Source organism: Amphibalanus amphitrite, unplaced genomic scaffold (genome assembly GCF_019059575.1).
Source record: "Amphibalanus amphitrite isolate SeventyFive unplaced genomic scaffold, NRLGWU_Aamphi_draft 001503F_arrow, whole genome shotgun sequence".
NCBI classification, from domain to species: Eukaryota; Metazoa; Arthropoda; class Thecostraca; order Balanomorpha; family Balanidae; genus Amphibalanus; species Amphibalanus amphitrite.
The window spans coordinates 135,256-152,004 of record NW_024882996.1 but is presented as its reverse complement, the minus strand read 5'-3'; the positions used below and the strand labels follow the sequence as shown (position 1 = coordinate 152,004).

At 46.5% G+C, this 16,749-nt stretch overlaps 1 protein-coding gene across 3 annotated transcripts in view; it reads right to left on the bottom strand.

Moving 5' to 3' along the window:
• Positions 1-11,632: 11,632 nt before the first annotated feature.
• Positions 11,633-16,749, bottom strand: part of LOC122373484 (ubiquitin carboxyl-terminal hydrolase 36-like) — a 70,296-nt gene continuing 65,179 nt past the window's right edge. For all 3 annotated transcript variants that reach the window (XM_043351593.1, XM_043351592.1, XM_043351591.1), the window contains one exon: positions 11,633-15,755. In XM_043351593.1, coding sequence (XP_043207528.1) covers positions 15,540-15,755 — 216 coding nt within the window. In that variant the 3' untranslated portion in view covers positions 11,633-15,539. The remainder of the gene's footprint in view (positions 15,756-16,749) is intronic.

Sequence of the window (16,749 nt, the reverse complement as noted above, 5' to 3'; positions counted from 1 at the left end):
CAAAGTCACCAACTTTAATTACCTGACAAGTAGTTTTCCAATTCTTAGAAGCTAGCCTATAGTAGCCTCCATATGGCATATTCTATTTATTTAAAACTTCGCTGGCATTATGTGCGCTTTTTCGCACACGAGTTGATAGGTCTATGGCTAAAAGTTTAGGCATCTGCCGTGCTGATACCAGCCTCAAAGGCATCTTAACCCGCGCCGTGCTGGTGGCCTGAACTTTCCGCCGAGTGCTGGGGGGGGGGGGGGGCGTTTTCACGCCCCCCCCGTCTAACTCGGCTCCTGGGCCACGTAGCGACACGCGGTAAGCGGCAATCGAAAGAGTGTCAAAAATAAGGACGAAAACACTTCGGTCATTTTTTGGGTCAGGTCAAAGGTCAGGTCACCAGAGGTCACCAAAGGTAAAATGTTGACTATTTCAACATTTTGGAAACTGCCAACGGCTATCTCGAGAACCGATAGAGCTACAGCGCCGCGGAAAAGCGCATTCGATAGCCCTTTTACAGACCTTTCTGAGTAATGTTCTCAGATTTGACCTCAGGTCAACGGTTTAGCCTCCAGAGGGCAAAAACTCCAAAAATAGCCGTTTTTATGAAAAACGTTTTTTTCGTCAATAACTTTTGACTCATAAGCGCCATGACATTACTTTTGCCAGCATCGTGTTCCTCTCGTCGAGACGCGTCGAATGAACTATTTGTTGACCTTGAAAGGTCATTTTGAAAATTTGACCTCAGGTCAAGGTCATGACCTGACCGAAAAGGGTCATGTTGCATATCAGTCGATCCGTATCGTCGAGCTGAACACATCTGACGTGTTTTCACCGCTCTAGCACGTCTCTATCAAAAGTTATAGCCAAAAAACTGCTGGCGACCGTTCATGACCTGAGATGACCTCAGGGGCACACATAGGGGTCACAGGTGCATTTTTCCTATTCAGTGTGTCATGTTTACCTATGAACCGATGTTTGAGAGCGTTTTGAACGATATTCGTCCAAAAGAGGCGCATTTCAATTTTCTCCCATTGACTTATAATGGAGAGGTCGCAAAATTGACCTGACCTTAGGTCACAGATATCAAAAATCCGAGATATACATTTTATACATACTGTTACTCATATCAATCGCTGAAAGTTTCAAAGTGATCGTTCAGTCGGTGTAGCTATAGCGAGCCTTTGAACTTTTTCTGAGGTAAGGTCACTTGACGTGACCTGGTGACCTGACCTTGAACGGCCTAGGTCTGAAATTTTCACAACATGTGCGGAAATGATGTAGGAACACGTGTACCAAAAACGGCGGCGCGCAGCGCCGCCGTTTTTGAGATATTCGCGAAAAACCTGAGGGGGGGGGGGCGTAAAAACGCCCCCCCCCCAGCACGGCGCGGGTTAACCCTCGCCCGTAAACGGCGATCTGCCACCTTCGCCCATGCAGGGGGGGGTTGGTGCGACCCCCCCCCCCTTGGCGTTTGAAAACGGAGCGTCGTAGAGCTTAGCGGAAAAGACCAACGGATTGCTCTCGACGAGATCTCGCGATTGGTGGTATATTTTTTGGTCCTAGGTCAACATTTGACCTACTTTTGACCGGTCAAAGGTCAAATTTTCGGAACAATAGACTTTTTTCAACTTTCCGCGGCGATTGCGGCAAAACGGTGGGAGATATCGACTTGAAACCTTCACTATCGTGTTCCTTGATCAATTCTCTATCGTTTGGTATGTATTTCGTTTCCCTAGCTCTAAAAATGGCGCGTTGGGAGCGCCGGAAGTCGGCAAGGTCACAGTCGGCGGCAGAAATTCGAAAAATCAAAATTTAAATTTTTGAAATCTGATTGTATTTTTGGATTTGGGAGGTCCATTTGCTCCCTATAGAAGCTAATATTGCTGTATATTCCCATTGAGGTGACAAGAATTAGCAAAATAGTGGTTCGGGCGCTTTTCAAAAATAGTACCGGACGCTGTTCCTCTTGTGACGTTATAGCTCCGTGACCTGACCTGACCCGGTCAAGTTTCTTATACCATATGATAGCCAATACTTGCCCCAACATGCATGGGAAGTTTCATCACGATCCATCAACCGATGTCCGTACCACCGGCAGGAAACCTCGAGCGTTGGCACTCAGTTTGTGAAAATCCGGCCGGAGGCTGTTCCCTTTGTGACGTCATAACTCCGTGACCTGACATGACCCGGTCAAATTTTTTTTTATCAAAAGATGCGCAAGGTTTGCCCCATAAGGTACCCAAAATTTGGCGCGCCGTTTTTGCACTATTTCCGAAAAACCTCAGGGGGGGGGGGGGGGGGGGGTTGCACCAACCCCCCCCCCCTACATGGGCGAGGGTTAAAATCGAATGTAAGCCCTTCTTTTGCCTGAAGTTCCTACATGTATGTAAGTACAACGCTTGTAAGGCAAGCCCTTAACAATGGATAAGGACTTTGTGTTGTTGCATTGATCATCTCTTTGCTTGCATGCTGTAGTATTGTACAGTTGAATACATAATGGTGTTCCTCTTTTCACGGGCAATCAGTTGCCTGGAGTGGTAGGCTGTGCCGCATCACACGAGCTGAGCTCACAGTTTGATGCTGTGACCAAAGGCAAAGGCGGCGGAACGGGGAGGGCACCGGGGCACCGTGCCCCCTTTGATTTTGGCATTTTAACATTAGCACTATGGGCGTTGCATGGAAAGAATGGGACCAAAAGTCGGCAATGCCCCCCCCCCCCTTTAATTGAAGGTGTTCCACCGCTACTGACCCAAGGCTCACCATCGACACGCTGAATTGCGTGATAAACGGCGCAACTTAGTGTTCCAGTCAAATGATGCTTCTGCCGAGTGGAATATCATTCGGTAGTCAACTTCGAGTATACGCATGGAACGTTAGTAGGGTAGCCTGGGGCAAGACGCCCCAGATAATTTATTTTGCTACATAAATTTTGTTCCACATCACCTGAAAGGCCAAATTTGTGCTCAATGCGTTCTTTGGACATTTTACTTTAAATTGCACCCCTCAAATTGATTCACTTATGATCGGACTCCAAGCTAGGAAGTGATTTGTGAAGCAACTGCAAATGGGGCATTTTGCCCCAACCCCAGGGCAAAACGCCCCACGGCCTGGGGCAAGTAGCCCCATACCTTAGATTAAAGATTTAACATGGTAGTTGGCTAAATCTTATGTGAGAGGTCCGTTAGACCTCTGGAGGCACGGCACTGAAGTTCGCACATTCCATCCTGTCAGGTGCTCAGCATATGACACTGTTGTATGAGCAGGTTTTTCACCTACCTCATAAGACCAAATAATAAATTATTGCAATGCAAATGTTAACAAAATACTTCCTTTGCCATCCAGTTGCTGAGAAAAATACACATAAAGGCATAGAACCTTACTGTTCGCCAGCTACCGAACATTAGAAAGTGGGTAGCCCCAATAACACAAGAGGTAAAACGCCCCAGGGGCTTTTTGCCTCGCGACCTACTGGGGCGTTTTACCCCATCACGTAGTTCGGTCAGAGAACAACGCCTTGCACTCCAGTAAGACATAATTTAACACGAACCAACCCGGCATGATAAGCGTTAGACAATAGTTGTTCAAAATACACAAAAGTCGTTAACCTAATGTGGACCATAAAAGAACGCCATGATTCATAATCTGACAACAAAACATAAAAATCACTCAAAAAACACATTTTTGGCTATATCTCCCGAAAGAGTCATCACAATTTCTTTCCAGTCTGCTCATATAATGATCATATAGTGCACGTTTTATAGAAGAGATGATGTTTCCCCAGAACCCTGCCAGTTCCGAGAAACATCGGTGAGGCGTTTTACCTCGGCGGGGCGACTTGCCCCGGTCTACCCTATGCTTAACAGGTAGGTATACTATGTGCTCAAATGTTACATTTATCCTTGGTATTTTTGTGGTATGCGTAATCCCTGCTGGGGGTAGCTTTCTATTTCAGTTTAGAACATCATTAGAATGTCGTCAAAACATGCGCGAATTTCCCTAAAAGTATCACAAAGCGATAGTGCATTTTTAATATTATCGGAAATGAGGAGTCGCCAGTTTTCGGTCACTGACTCTGAAACCGACTCCAACTCCAGGCATCCCCTTTAGATCTCGCATCACTCCGACTCCGACTCCGGTCAGAGTTGTCGACTCCGACCAACTCCGACTTCACGGCTCCGCTCCGACTCCGCATGGCCCCAGGAATATATATTAGCCGTTTTCACGACGACCATCTGGTACACATTTGGTGCAGATTTGGTGCATATTTGGTCAAATAAGTGCTGATTCGCCAGATATCCCGCCGTGAAAACAACTAATGCTAATTACTACTACTGTGTTACATACGTGTTTGGCTAGCGATAGGAAACCCATTTGAATCGACATCTAACGCAACATTAAAATGTGCAATTCAGAGGAACTTACACATGCAAGATCACCGCCCTTGAGCTCAGTAGAAGCCCATGAACTTATCCATCACAGCAAACATAACAACTGGACCTTTAATAAAGCTTAGCACCGGCTCCAATTCATGGTCCTTTACTACGAAGCCAAATACCGCCGTCTTGAGTCTGGATGTTTCCTTGAATGCGTCGGCGTCACCCTGTTTTGCGCAGCGCTAACAGAGTCTGAGTCACTGTCTGACGGGTGCTGCCGTGCTGACAACTTCTCAGCACTCGTGTTTACAAGTGTCCGTGAATGTTTGTTATCTGCGCGTGCCACTGCCACGGTCCGACGATCCACTGGCTGCCGCTGACGTTTGCGTCGCGCCTGGAACACGCTGTTTGTAATTACCGCGCAGGAATTGTCTACTTTCTCGGAACAGCTGCGTACTACGGAGACCGGGTGCATCTTTTCTGAAAGTCTGCTCCCAATCCGCTAGTCTTAGGGCAAAGGGCATAAGAACAGTTGTATTATTTTTTAGCATTCTGCACGGTGCGATATTTCTTCAAATCAATATAGATAGACAGGAGCCCCTGTCACTGTATCATCATCTTCGGTAGCAAAAGTTAAAGATAAAGCGCTTTATAGGTACCTATGATGTTGTTCTTTGCGAATTGCTAACGCCGCCCAACGGTGTTTTTATTTGCCGTGACAGCTACCAAAGGATGACGTTTTTCCTCAAGCTTCGTGATTTGCGGAGTTTAACGTCATACCATCGTTAAATGTTACACGGAAGTTAACAAATTTTTACTGCGTCCCAAAGTTGAGCAGAGGGCAGGTGCTACGACTAAGGGCACAGGGCAAGGAACAGAGTAGGGCACTGAGGAGGGCAGAAAGTAGGGCACGACAGGTTACAGGGCATGGCGCATGGCACAGGACATTTTAGAGGAAAGGGTACAGGTCAGGGCACACAGCAGGGCACAGTTTAGGAAACCGGACAGGGCACAGGGCAGGGACGCAGTGGGTCAAATCAGCAGGGGCTACGTCCCAAGGCGAGGGGGCTGCGTCCCAGAATGGGACGCAGTAAGTGCCTTAAAATATGCCCTGCGGAAGGAAGCGAAATGCCCACTGCTCCGTGCAGTTGCCGTCAATGATTGTTAATTTGTTGTCGGGTACGTGATTAGATAAGGCTACACTCGGTTAATTGTTCTACATGTGCCGACCCTCATTTTATGGTAATGAGTTTTTTATCTAAATATAATGACCGTAGGGTAGAATAAGGGACTTCATTACAATTGTAATTCATGCAATTAAATAGTTATGAATTACCAAAAGATGCGTAGGTACCGCTACTTTTCCTAAATAAGATTAGATTCCTATGAGTCTGCAGCCTCTACGGTCGGTTTCCTGGGTCACACGCTTCAAGCGAGTCACAATTCCGGCCTAATTTGACTCCAATTTTAGAAATTCCTGCTTTAGAATGGGATATGGCTCGCTTGGCAGTGCAGGTCATGTGACGAAATCAGAATACTCGCTTGATAAATTTGAACACATCTGCTAATGTTCTGCATACGTATGCCTATGCCATTTGATCGCATTGTCCAGGCTACCGCGCTGCAGCTTTTGGCCACTATGTATCCATATGTCTGTAGCTCCAATTCATCTACTTATGACTGACGTCACTGAGCTAAAAAAAATAAATACCCGAGGGCTGGGGATTCTCCTACATGCCGCACCTCTCTCCCCCGTCCTCCCGATACTCTGCCCCAGCTGAGAGGCGAGAGCAGAAATCGGCCCGCCATCACCCTGTTTACGTGTCTAGCGGCTCAGCGGTGGGCGGAGGCTGCGCCCGACAGCCTTCACAGACGTGAATGACGTCAGCAACAGGGTCACGTGATTGCCAGAGCTCTGTGACGTCAGCGCCGTCAGACGCAGTGACGTCACTAAAATGTCGGGGGTGCTCTGGTAATCAGTCAGTAATATAATTTCTTATGGAGGTAAAGGGTCCGTTGACCGTTTGTGTCACCGTTGCGGGAGGTTTTATTTATGCTATCCATGTGGTGACTGGTGGATACTTAGAAGGTATCGCTGACGTAAATGCGTTGGTATGCCGTCATAAACGGAAAATAGGATCCATGCTCTTTTCACGATATCTAAGCTATTTTTCGATTTGTATGCGCGAAGGCACCAAGTGGAACCAAATTGGACAAAATTTCTGAGGCTACAAGTGCACGTTGCATTTACCTATATGATATGTAGGTATAGGACATGAACTTTATCTCAGAAGTAGGTATGATTTAATTGATTTTAAGTTGTAATACCGGCGGTTTTAATAATCAAATCAGCTACTAAAACGTAACAAATATGTAGGTTAGTGAGCCATACCTACTTTTTTTTTCTCGAGTTGAACTGGTAACACGCTACCCATTAGGTCAAGATCGTGTCATCACTAATTTCAACTTGCATTGCCATCAGCTTTCAGTCCCCCCATGGAGGACAGGCTATCGGACGGAATTCAGACTAGGAAGAAGGCTTCTGCAGGCCAGGAAGACCAAGTAGACGCCGTACTTGAGACGTCAAAGTTCAAGACCCGGGTCAGTTCAGTTCAAAAGTTATAAAACATTATCTAAAAAAAAAACAGTTTCCGGGCAATTAGCAGAAGCTGCCAGAGATCAGTGCCTACCTACAGATCGATGTATTTGCGACAGCTTTCAGCTAGGTAGGCACCTTGCATACCTAATGCAGCACGTGACAATGCACAATGCACATTACATGATTTGGCGCGCCTGCTTAGGTATACCGCGGCGGAAAGAGAGCGTAGGTGGTAAACGCACCGCTGCCCTATCGCAATAAGTCGTGTATCAATCACGTGTTTCGTTTCAAGGCAGTCAATATGGCTGCATTCAGTGAAGCAGTTTCACTGCACCGTGCACTGGCGCGGTTGGTGCTCACATCTGGCATGAAAAATTACCAATACCTACCTATAGTTCCCTAGGTTCTCCATCTGCCATCTGCCCACGGTACGTTTCGCGGAGTTTGGAGGCGTTACCCAGAAGCGTAGGGGAGACTGGGGAGAAGTGGGACATTATTTTGATGTCAACTTTGAAAAATGGTAAAAAATAGAATATTTAAGATTTAAGTAAATGGATTGCATTTACTGGTAAACGGTTTATTTCTTCTTCATTCTTTACTGTTTTTATGAGTGTTTGTTCACGTGTTACTTCTCAAATTTAAATTTTAGGAAAGGTTGACAATGGGGTGAACTGGGACACGTCCAGGAGAAGTGGGACAGATCATGGGGAGAACTGGGACTGGTCGAGAAATGTGATTTAAATGGAATACAATAAAAATTTGATGACCCATCCATCACGAAGATGAAGGTGTTTTTAAAGTTGACACCTAAAGAAATCACCCCGATTATCTTTTTTGAATTACACTGACAGCACTGAGTATCCTGGAAAAAATTCCCATGCATTTGCATGCGGGAGAACTGGGACAGGGTTTAGGCACGTTGTCCCAGTTCTCCCCAAGTCGTCATTTTCATAGAGATCTTATATACATACAGATCTTATATATGTATATAAGATCTCTATGGTCATTTTTATTTCAGCTGCTCTCCCACACAAAAAGTATAACAGATACATAAAAAAGTGTTTCTGCACAATTAAGATGACTTCACTGATATCCAAAGGTGAACGGCCTGAACATTTCACATCGCTGAATAAGCGGCAAATTGAATTAGAGTAAAATGCCAAAAAATCACATTTTAGACCCTAACTCAATATCTCAGAGACAGGCAACCGGAAAAGGAAACCGCTTGGTTGTGACGTGCCCCGACTAAATTCATGAGAAAATATGCAAAAACAAAATTGTTTGTCCAATCGGTCACTAAGATATTGAAGGTGTCCCACTTCTCCCGCGTCCCAGTTATCCCCACTCTCCCCTACGCCACGCAGACAGGGAGCAGCGCGCCACTAACGCCAATGGCGCGCCGATTCCGCCGCGGACGTCTGCAGCCGACACACATTACGTAAGTGGCGCAGGACGGAGACACATGTCAGCTTCAATCGCGGTAGCCGGGTGACGGGCGTTTCTGACAAACCTGCCGCGAGGGGGTGGGAGATTAACACCGCCTCGGACAGGGCCCGGTCAACATCGGGAGTCAACAGCGATCACAGCCGGTCAACAGGGCGCGTTAGCAGAGCGCCCAGGTCTGTTTGACGTCCACGGCTGGATTAAACGCGCTGTCACAGAGGCGTCAATCGCGTGTGACGAGATAGCAAAATGACCTTTAGCACCGTCTGCCGCAGAACAAACTCGCCGTAAATGAGATAGCGAACAGAACAGCCGAGGCTAGGTCACCTTAAAGGTAGTGTGCCACCTTTGAAAGATTTCCCATTTTATTTTTCCTAGGATAAGAAGCTTCTGTTTTTACCTAATATCGCAAAAAAATCCAAAATGGGCCTGGAATAGTGCCTTTTTCGCCTAAAAGTTTTTCGGTTTTTAGATATGTATAACAACTGTAGTGGGCTCACCTGCAAACAGGCGTCGGGCAACAATCGCGAATGCGGCGCACTTGTGACAATAAGCAAAGGTCATTATAGTGTTACGACCATACGACGTACGGGAATGAGTTATCAGCTGTCTAATCGTAGACAACACAATGTCGAGCCTTAAACTGTAAGCCCGTATTGGTATTGTTTCTTTTATTTGGCTGTCGAACATTATTTATGGTTTGAAATATGATTTTATGTAAAATAATTGATATGAAAAAGCCGTCTTATAAGTTATGACCCCATTTCACCACACGCAAGTGGCAGAAATGACAATGATCAGCTGACGCATTTTTCTTGGCCGAAGTCAGAGCGCGCGGCCCGACGCACCACGCGTATTGGGAAATTCCGACCTCGACGAGCATCAGAAGCCACCTAACAGGCGTGTTCGAAACCGCAGGAGATGATGATGAACGGGTTTATCGAAACTTGATTGGATGAGCATATCGGTAATAGCGATTTCAGTGTGTGCATTTATTGTTCATAGTGGTGTGAAATGTGGTTGGGGTACGACCGACAACCCGTCGGGGCGAATTTCGCACTGGGGTACTCAAAATTTGAAGAATTTAAGACGTTTCCATGAGTTTTGAAGGTATGGATAAGTTCTAAAAATCCGGTTCTCCTTATCTGGGCCATTAACTCCATACGGTCCAAGAAAGCTGGCACACTACCTTTAAACGGCGGATGTTGTGGTCAGGGATTTTCGGTGACTTTTACAACGATCACTTCCGAGAGCAAAGCACAACACGATGTCATTCGCTGTTATCTTGTCCCAAGGCGGAGCTGAGCTAAATTGCAATATGTGCTGTAAACATGCGTCATAAGAAGTCTCGGCTGTTAGTAGAAATTAAATATCAATGAGCGGGGAAACCCACGGATAGCTCCTCCCTGCTATCGTATTCATGTCACAGATGCGGCGAATCTGATCGCGTACCGGTTCATTATATATTACTGACCGGGCCGACGAAATTATTTGGAAACGAGGTTTGCAAAATTGACGGAGGCCCGAGTGCGGAGCACGAGGGCCGGAGTCAAATTTTGCAAGCCGAGTTTCCAAATAATTTCGTACGGCTGAGGTCAGTAAGATTTTTCCTACATGCCGCATAGCTAAGTAGTTTCGACAGGTTTTGCCAAATTTTGGTGACACTTTTATACAATTGTTTTGTCCATAATTTCCTAATAGTGATTGCGCTACTGCTGTGGAAGGAAATTTATAGAAGAAAATGCATCAAAATACCTTACTTCAAAAAGAATCGCGTCTGAAAATATCAACTCAGAATGGCACAAAAACTGGATATCCAAGGAACATTAACATAAATAATTTGCCACGACATAAGAAGAAGAAGGCATAATATTCCTAGTGATTAAACGTGAATTTTCCAGTGCTCTTGCAAGAATCTTTTCTTTATTTATGTAATCGTACTTTGTTGATGCCCTATGGTATGGCTAAACTTTCGTGAAATACATTATATTTTCCGTATTTTACATGTTTGTTTCGAGGCAAGGACTACAACTGTCAAATAATAACGCAAAAACTCAGGCCCAAGGTATCTGTGGACATATCAAACGAAAATAAGACAACAAGCGATAACGGATTTCGATTAATTAATAGGCGCATATCTTACCATAATTTCGGCTTTGTAACCAATATTAAATATTTCAAAGCCCTTGATAAGCAGAGCAGATATTTTTTACCAAAAAATGTTAGTTTTCTAACTTAACGCGGCAAACATCATGTAATAATGATGTCAGTCATATATTCCCTGTCAATTATACCTCTGGGCTAATGCGATAAACTGTAGTTTAAAGGTCATCGCCCTGGGCAGTAAACCCGGGCAGTAAACTTTTGTTTCCTGCCCGGCCTATCATATAACATGGCATTTTGACACCGATAGTTTCTTGGTCATAGTTTTACTGCCCGGCTCGTGCTGTGCTTAAGACATACCCCGGCATGTAGGAAAATTTAGTCATGAACATTCTCCGACCAACGCATGGTATCGCGTGTCTTATTCCAAATTGATCTGTGCTTCCAGTACGATATTCGGCCCAATGATGCCGTAGATGCCGTAGGGCACTGCACTGACTCCGTTAACGTGCCTGATAACTTTTCTTTCGCGACTAGCAATTAGTATATTCAAAATTTCGTGTCACAGCACAGGCACTCACTCGTATCACACGCCCAACCTATGCGCGGCAAATCGGCAGTGAGTCGCTGTCCAGTAAGCTTTCATAAATCAGAGCCTGCTCTCATTTTCCACCGGCCCCGTCGATTCGGGACCATTTATCAAGTCGGTCGCGTGCTCAGAAATCATTCTTTTGCATAATGTCCAACCTAAGCTGCAGCCTGCAGTGACAAATTGATGCGGACCGAGACGAATTCAAATTATGTCATCGCGTGGTCAGAGATCATCAAGGAACATCTACGATCATCGTTAGGCACCACCTTCGAAAGGGAAGATCTTCGAAACGAATTCGACGCAGTGGAACCTTATAAATGATCTTTTTTTTTGCGTGGACTGAGCGAGCATATGCAAAACACCACATTTTCGTCACCCTGTCGAAAAAGTAATAGTCACGTCGTGTTTTCAGACCCCATTCCTCGACAAGGAAGTTCGAGAAAGTTGAAAAGCAGATGTAGACGTAGGTGAAACATATTCCACAATCCACCCTTCCGCTGTAGAACCACCAGCACACAAAACGCGTCAGCTCCCATCACGATTTTCTTTTCCACACAATTCATTCACACGATGAGGACTTCAAACTACATATGTGAAGTCACATATTTCCGTCACAATCTTATGAAACACATCACACCTCTGTCCTCCAAGGAAGGGAGAGGCAGCAGTCAGACAAGGCGTCAGCCCGGCATGTGACCAAACTCCCCTCCAAACTACCACTGAGCTCACCAGAGCCGGGCAATCAACCAGAAAAACTACAACAAACGCTTTACCTCGTCCGACCGAGCTTGACTTGTCATCAACACGCATCGAAAACGGCGAAACAGCTGGTAGAACCACACAGTGATCTACGCAGACGCCAACGAGAGACGCCAATGAACCCGGATGTAGCGTTTCTCGCGTAGTTCACCGCCAAAAATACCCAAACAGACCCATTTGTAAGATTATCGATATCAAAACACAAGACAGCGCCTACAAGCAAACACAAATATTACCAAACCACACTGCCTTTTCGCTTTGTCGTCCGTTGTAAGTCTTCATGGCCCGTTTCGTATCGCCGGAATTAGTGTGTGAGTGTGGAAGATTTGAACCTGTCAGTGCACTTCGCCCATACTTAGTGCTATACCGGCTCAAACCGTCCAAACATTCACTGGCCAAGGCAGCGAAGAACGCGACCGCGAAACCCACTCCAAGTTGCCACACCTCTTGCAGTTGACCCGGCGCATATCGTTACCCTTCTCTTCATTCAGTCTGTCCTTCCCCTCCCAGATCACATTTCACGAGACAGCGGCGACTGCCTCGGACCGATCACAAACACTTCGCCCTGACAAACACCACATCGCACCGCAGCACAGTGGGGATTTTTCCGATCTAGCGCCTATTAATTCAAAAAATATTTTTTGGATTTTTGTTTATTTTTTGTGTCAGTAGGGCTAAGAAATGTCTGAATTTTTCATATATGGCATTGTTTTATCTGTATGTCCACAGCAAAACTAGGAAAAATGCGCCCAAAGTTCACACTCATGCGTGATTACTCAATGGGCTCAGCAAGGCAAGAAAGTATAGCTCAATTTCATTGTCCTGTCCTGTTGGTTTTAATCTTGCGAGGTCTTAAAGTTGCATATCGTCTGAAAGGCACCTTTATTAGGAATGGAATGGCAAACAGAAAATATGCCACAACCTTACTAAGGTCACAAAAATGCCCTTTACAAAAAACCCTTACAAACACCATATTGAAGGAATGGTATTCTAAATAAATGTAGGAAATCAACAATGTTCTCCACACTTTTCCACTCCGAAATATATCCTATCGAATTCGCCACTTTCTTCTGCACAAGACAACGCCTAGTTTGGCTGCCGAAACTTGCCTGAACACGGAATATTCACATTAGAGTATCTTAACACCCCACTCGAGGAGCGCTAGGGCAAACAGCACGATATAGGTATGTTCCGGACATAGGCGAATAATTTTACTTCGTGATTTATATGATGCATATTTTCTGAGACACATTCATTAGGAATAGGATGACAAGCGTAAATTATACATACCGTAACCTTATTAACCATCGCACTTGTGGGGAGGGGGAGGGGGAAGGGGTCGGATAAAACCCCATGGTTTTCCGCAAATTACTCGCGCAAAAAGCGGCCGATCGTGCCGAAACTTTCGGTACCCTCGAGATCATCAATTTTACATCTAACCTAAAAATTTCATGACTCTGACCCAACTGACCTTTGACCTGTGGCATATTTCTCGAGACCATGTTTGGCCGGAATCGCGATTCGGCGTATGCCAGCTCACATTATCCGCGGTTTCCAGTCTTTTTGTGGTTTTAAACGTTCAAATATGTGAAATGATGTTGTTGCCATGCATAATGGTGGGTGTCAAGGTCACGTGAAGGTCAAGTCAAGGTCATTGACTTTTTGATGACCTTGGTTCACTTTTTCGAGTTTTACTTGTTTCTAGGGTAGTTTTTGGTGCTGATTTCGATTTTAGCAGCCATTTGAATATTTACGAAGTAGTTCTAGTGCCTTCGTTCCATGTTACGAAGCTATCAGTAGTAGGTGACACTTCTATGGATGGCCGGCAGGACGCCTACTAATTGATCTAACCTGACCTGACCCGACCTGGCCTAAATGCATAAAGACATCGTCTGTGATCAAAACTAACATGAAATTCGTGATCAGCACCCCAAAATACCCCGTAACACCCTAACTTTGCGAAGTTTCAAGAGGTCTCGATTTCCCAACTTTAGTTGGGTCATTAAACTGACTTGGAAAGTCAGCTTATGACCTTGGACTTTGAAATTGGATATATTCGGCCTAATTTCGTCATAGGCAGCACGCTTGACTTTTCCGCGAAGCTCTAGCTTGATCAGGGGCCAAACGGCTGAGCGGGGGGTCCAATTGAACCCCCTATACTATGTTGATTATGCACATTTACAGGTAAAATTCTCACCAGGACACACCAGCCAACATCTGTGCACAATCTGGCTACAATTCTACCTATGATTTGCCCTCTACGAATAAATACGTGCTAGATCGGAAAAATCCCCACTGTGCGCAGGTCAGAGCTCCACAAACATCGCAACGTAGCCCAGCCTAACATACGGTCACCACTTCTGTCGATGAAAACACGTAAAACAACAAACACTTGCAAACCACCACCACAATGCCCCCATAGCCCGCGTTTGGCAAACGATTTCTTTTGCCAGTCGGCGAATGTCAACTGCATCCAACACTTGATGTCAAACACACTTGAGACACACAACCGTTCTTCCACGAGAATATGCCGCGAAAAAAGTCGCCCTCGCACGTGGCTTTCACCCACAGAGAGCTACCACGTGGCTTCAATGATTCATGCTCAGCATGAATCGGTACAGTTAATGAGGCGATCGAGTTCAAACGCCCGGGGCAACTCATTCCCGTTACAGTCTGATCAGTCTCAAAATCGCGGGATGTCAGCCCTCACTGACTAACTGTGGATGACAGGTGATGGGGCTCTGCAGAAGCGAGCGACGCGACGCTGTCAGTATAGTGACACGGGCGGCTGGATCTGCAACGACTTTTCAGCGTTAATCACATCCACTGACGCAGTCTGCCCGTGAGCTCATGCCGTCAAAACGTCGTACAAATGCCGCAGCGTTCCATTACGTGGCTGGTCTTCAATCCCTTCACTTGTCAGGCTTATCCGTGCGCCCCACGGCACGATGCGAACCAGCGGACATCCCTCCGTTCTGTTCACTGATATACAGCGATCGCTTCATCCCTGCCAGCTTCCCAGACCAGCTCATAACGACAAACGACCATCACCTCTGACTTTTCCACCAACACTTCTGAGCGTACCATTCCAGCCTAACAATCCCGCTCGCTGTAATCATCACCAGCACTCGACCTACGCAGAATCCCGCGGTAGGAGCTGACACACTCCGCCTCACTCAACTGCCGCACACTCGGCGGCACAAAGCTCTTCAAACCTGTATCGTTGCCGATCTGTCTCGTTACTGATCAGCTTTGGATCCGGCTGCTGCAGCTCGTGGAAATCCACTCATTCCGCTCGGCGTACTTCAATCACCCATCTGCCCGTCCAGCAGGCAGACAGGCAGGCAGGCAGGCAGGCAGGCAGGCAGGCAGGCAGGCAGGCAGGGGCTCTCCGCGCTCGACAGCCATCAAAGAGAGGCCCTCGTGCCGACATATTGGACATTATTAGAACTGCGAGACTTCTTGACGTGGTGATCATACCACTGTCATCCATTACTTCCACCGACTCAACTTCTCTCGATATATATCAGCGCCCGTCCGCTCTCACTTCCACCGTCTGACCCTCTCGCTTCCTAACCTTCTTTATGTATCCTTCACCCGTCAGCAATCACTTCCATCAACTGACCTTCCCTCTCCCCAACTCTCTCGATGTAGTCTGTCTCGCCGAGTGCGCACCCATCACCGGGAGACCCTGTCGCGGCTGTCGCGGCGCTGGTGGCGGTGTCTGTGTCGGTCCCGGTCGTCCCGCCGGCGGTCCCTCCTGTCCCTCCGGTGTCGGGACGGGCTGCGGTCCCTCTCCCGACCGCCCGGCTCCCGCCGACGGTCGTCCTGCAGCCGCTGGAACGGGTTGTGGTCGAGAACGGGACGCTCCCGGTGACCGCGCACCTTCTTCACCTGTTGGAGGATAAGGCAACAGGTCAATATTTGTGATAGAAATAAACATATTTCGGTCTCTAGCGGGTCCTAAATTCATGGTCCCTAACAAATATATACTCCTGTATCTGGAATCTTCCATTTCCTTTCTGTCCAAATATTCAGCTCGTGTGTAAAAAAGCGAAACAATATCTCTCAAGACATGAGGTGGCGGTAAGTTACCGCAGTCTGTCAGGTTACTGTTCTACGGACAGATTTTATCATCTAGGACTGAAAATGAGAATTCCAACGCTGGTTAGGATCACAACAAACAACGCGCGATGCCCGCACAGGACAGTTATTATGTTTGGGTGCGTCAAACATATTTGACCACATGTCAACACAAGACGTTATTGGTTCTCCAGGATGCACAAAGGCCTACCGAATGTAAGTGCGTAGCCTAATGTCTACATACAGGCGAGCAATATGAGTGCCACTGCTGTATCTCAAGCAAGAGCTGTGCTCCGTGATAAGACGGATGTGAATCCCTACGACTGAGACTTGTTTTTGTCAAACCGAGAATAGCACCTGAAGATAGTTGACAGCCTACGGCGACTCCGGCTGACAGCGTTTCACCGTAATACAGTTGTATACCTGTTTTCCACTGCTTGGTGGAGTGGGTACGTAAGGCACTATTGGTTATCGTCAGATTGACAAACATTTGTATGGAGTGTCCCAATTTTTTAAATCCATTCTACGCATCATCCGACTTGCATTTGTGTTCACCCAACACCACTCCACAGCTTTTTCCGTTGTTGAAGAAGCTGAGAGCTTCTTCACCAAGAAGCTGCTGAGAGCTGAAGCTGGAGCTGAGAGCTTCCCTCGCCCCCCCCCCTGCTCCCCTTCATCCTTGTCTGGCTACCCTTCTCCCTCCCCCTTCCTTCTCAAGACGTACCATTAGCTAATCACATCCCGAGCTCCTCCATGCAAAAATCAATCCACCCACACCCTGCCCCGATCGCCAAGGTCAATAGGA